We start from the raw sequence: 4,087 nt of genomic DNA, 5'->3' as shown, positions 1-4,087 counted from the left end.
AATCTGAAGAAATTAGGCTTGTTCTTAATTATTTTTTTAAACTTCTGCTTGGTGGCTGATGATGTGTTGTGTGTTGTTTTCAGAGCCTTTTGTAATGGATGCCATAACTTTCTCTCCTGGCTGTTGGTACTTAGCTTTCATCGCGTGTTTAACACTGATGTGGATTCATTTTTCTCCTAAAAATAAGGCCTGTTCTTGGGGTCATTGTTTACAAGAGATTCCTTCACACTCCAGGCACCAAAATTCAGCAGGTAACCAAAAACAAAATAAAATCAGCAGGTAGCAGCGAGACCTGGAACACGCTCGCGAAGGCCAAGCCACTCATCCTCCCTCCCCGCTCCCACAGCGGTGCAAGCAGAGCACATGGATGAGCGAGACGAGCGGAGCGGGCCGAAGCAGGTGCACGTGGAGAGCCGAGCCGGGCCGGGTAGCTGGCCCAGTAAAAGCCGCACGCATCTCGGCGCAATGCATCTTTTATTCGTGGCATGGTATGTTTTTATTTTTCTTCCTGCTTACGTATATGCTTAATCCACTTGCAGCAGTCTGCGGATTAGAATAAAGCTGTGAAGCGCGAGACCAAATCTTGCAGCTTATTCTTCTGCTGCAAGTGGCCAGATAAACTACGAGGAACGAGGTATGCTTGGAGAAGTTCCCCCACCGCAGGCCCCGCTGTGATGCTGCAATCAATCATTGCGGCATTGTTTACCGCCAGTTTTATCAGCAGCTGCCCGTTTCCTCGAGAATATTCCCGGCTTCGCTCCACTGTCAGTGGCTGCGAGGCCACGTTCCAAGCTTGATACCAACACTACTGACGAAATAATCTCATCCCAGATATATATATATATTCCGAGATCGGTAAGAATGTTTCGGCAGTGAGCACTACCGGTTCAGCCAGAGAAGACTGCTCGGAGGGTTCAGGTCCTGGAATCTCTCATCAGTTTTTAAATGCAAGTGCTGTTTTTCTACTCTCCACTATGCTTGGCCTGGCGTTCAGGACCCGTTTGGAAGCACGAGGAGCAGAGGTTCCAAATCGGAGTGGCATCCTGCAAAGGCAGCGAGTGCAGTCGTGCATTGTACTACGCCTGAGGCCTGAATTTCAACTTGCTACACCTATCAAATTCAGCTAGTGTGTTTTACACAACTACACTTTTACTGCAAGAAGTAGAAACGTACGCAGTATATATATATTTCAGCAGCGAAAAAGTCTCGACCCTACTGCCGAAGTCTAGATCTTACTTAAATATAATCCGAGCCCAGAAGACGAACGAAGACCCTCTTGGACGCAACTGCAAAACCAAACAACGAGACGAGCAGAACCGACGGGCCAAGAATAAGATGGCGCTGCAGTTTCCAGGTTATGGGCGTCCATACATCCAGATTCTCAACAGAAACACAGATCCAGACATCCCAATCATCTAATAATCTGGTCCTCAGACGTCACCACCACCCACAGCTCACAAGCGCGTGAAAAGAAGGTGAAACTGAAAGCAGAGATGACAAGAACAATGTGGCAAAGAGTCCAATTAACCATCAACCACTGCTTTTTATATCCCCTTCAAGCCTCGTCAATCTCTTTGATCTCAGATCGATATTCGCGACACAGTTATTCGCGAGAGATTTCTAGTTATTACTCGCACCACCAAGAAACGAAAGAAATAATCTACTCTAATGGCCGCCCTTTAATCCTTGAATTATGTACACTTAATTCGCACTTAATCCGCACCGCACCGCACCGCACGGCACGCGAGAGGAAGGAGGGAGGGAGGCGTGGACGAAATCGCTGAATCAACAAGAGGATGGACGGGTCAGGCCATCTTGGCGGCCAAGCCGGAGGCCATCATGACCTTGAACTCGTCGAAGGAGATGAGGCCGTCGCCGTTCTTGTCCACGCCCTCGATCATGCGCCGGCACTGCTGCACCGTCGCCTTCTCGCCGAGGCCGTGGAGCACGCTCGCCAGCTCCGCGGCCGAGATGTCGCCGCTGCCGTCCGCGTCGAACACCTTGAAGGCCAGCCGCAGGTCCTCCTCGTCGTCGCCGGCCGCCGTGGCGTTGAGCGCCGCGAACTCCTCCAGGCTGATGAAGCCGTCGCCGTCCGCGTCCGCCTCCGCCATCATGCGGGTCAGCTCGTCCTCCGTGGCCGCGTGGCCCAGGCTCTCGAACAGGGCCGCCAGCTCCGGCCGCGAGATCCGGCCGTCGCCGTTGGCGTCGAACTTGCGGAACACCCGCTCCATCTCCTCCTCCGCCGACCGCGCCGGGGACCCCGCGCCCGACGCCGGCCGGGTGCCCTCTTCCTCCTGGGGAGTAGGCGGCGGCGACGCGGAGCGCGACTTGGAGGAGGAGCGGCGGCGGAAGAGGGCCGGCATCTTGATCTTGCCCATCGTCGTCGCCGTCGTCTGCTCGGCGGCGCTGGCAACGGAGAAGAAACTCTCGGCTCGGATTGGCTTGGCTCTGGGTCGCTCGATTCGATCGACGGCGTGCTCTGCGGTGGTTGCAGGTTCGTTCCGGAGCGAGACGTCGGGTATTTATAGATGGATGGAGGAGGCAGCCACCATTGGAGAGATTCGGAGCCGAGGAAGGAGCGGAGGAAGGTGTGTGAGTCCGGCTAGCTGTGCGTGCGTGGGCTACGCTGTAGGTCGCGTGTGGTCTCTGACTGTGGGCCCGTGGTTGACAGTGAGAGGGGAGGCCGGGTCCCGCACGCGTCGATTCCATCGCGGATTGCCGGATTACGCCAACGGCCGAGGGAGACCGTGTCCACGGCTCATCCCCTTCTTGTGTCGCGGATTTTTTTTTTTTAGCATCAGACATAAGCGCTCATATACACGCGCATACACTCATCTCTATGAACAAACACGCACACTCTATCCCTATGAGCACCTTCGAAAGACTGAGTCGGCATATCATCTTAAGATTTACGAAGTCACCGTAGGCGCCTCGTCGTCGACGGGAACGTCTCCTCCTACTGAAAGCGCATCGCCGGAAATTCTGAAATAAATCCAGGAATAATGCGAGCACCAGGATTTGAACCCTGATGGGTTGGGGATACCACTGTCGACCTAACAAACTCAACCGCAGGCTGATTCGCGTGGAATTCTTTTCTGATCCGCGCGGCCGCACGATCGATGATGCATCGGGCCAAGGTGGGTCTCTTTCGCCGCGCCGGCGAGTCACTCCCCTCTTCAACTTAACTCCGGCGAAAGTTTCAAAACTACTCCGGCGAATGTTGGCCCTCGTCTCGACCTATGACCGGCAAGCACACATGTCCGGTCCATGGCCAATAGTTCGCCACGCTTCATTTGTACTCCCTTCGTTCCTAAATATAAGTTTTTGTAGAGATTTCAACAAGTGACTACATACAAAGCAAAATGAGTGAATCTACACTCTAAATGCATCTATATACTTCCGTATGTGATTCATAGTGAAATCTCTACAAAGACTTATATTTAGGAACGGAGAGAGTAGTAGTTTGCCACGCTTCCTTCGTGGCAATCCACAAACGCAAGTGCGGCAACATTTAAGAAAAAGGTGGGAGTTACTATGTCAATAATATTTTTCCTTAAAAAGCATATTAGTCCCACTAAAAAAAGCATGTTAGTAGGAGTAGTATATGTGGCATAATAGCGACTCAAAAAAAGTTATATGCGATATAATGCCATACTTGATAAGCTACCAACAAAATTTGCAATGAATGAGCACCGGTGCGAAGTCTAGGAACTTAAACCCTGGTAGTCTGGTTCCATCATAGGGAACCTAACCATCTGAGATATGTCCACTTTCGCCATTATACCATGGTTGTGGCATTCAAACTGATAGTACTCCCTCTAGTTGGGTGTATTAGTTGGGCATGGAGATTTGGATCTTCATTTTGACCAATAAAATATTTGTAATATGACGTAAAAAAATGCTAATAAACTTCATACTGTGAGGAATCTAAAGATATACACATGTTTCACTAGTCATGTTTGTAAGGCCTAAAAATTGTGCCCGACTTCCAAACCCAATCGGAGCGAGCATGTGGCATTGAACTGGACAATGTCTTTGGTGCTTCTTCGAAAACATGTCAGGGTCATCATACCCTTCCATAGTTGGG

General features: G+C 51.1%; 1 protein-coding gene across 1 annotated transcript; it reads right to left on the bottom strand.

Moving 5' to 3' along the window:
* Window positions 1-1,523: 1,523 nt before the first annotated feature.
* Window positions 1,524-2,508, bottom strand: LOC123072465 (probable calcium-binding protein CML10). Its single transcript, XM_044496016.1, has one exon. It carries the CDS (start codon window positions 2,376-2,378, stop codon window positions 1,806-1,808), a length of 573 nt encoding a protein of 190 aa, XP_044351951.1. The 5' UTR covers window positions 2,379-2,508; the 3' UTR covers window positions 1,524-1,805.
* Between the last annotated feature and the right edge of the window lie 1,579 nt (window positions 2,509-4,087).

The sequence above is a fragment of the Triticum aestivum genome, chromosome 3B, assembly GCF_018294505.1.
Source record: "Triticum aestivum cultivar Chinese Spring chromosome 3B, IWGSC CS RefSeq v2.1, whole genome shotgun sequence".
Taxonomy (NCBI): domain Eukaryota; kingdom Viridiplantae; phylum Streptophyta; class Magnoliopsida; order Poales; family Poaceae; genus Triticum; species Triticum aestivum.
This window is presented reverse-complemented; position numbering and strand designations above follow the sequence as displayed.

What these genes read in the sequence shown, in the direction of transcription:
- LOC123072465 (XM_044496016.1), bottom strand. Translation starts at nt 2,378, where the DNA reads ATGGGCAAGATCAAGATGCCGGCCCTCTTCCGCCGCCGCTCCTCCTCC.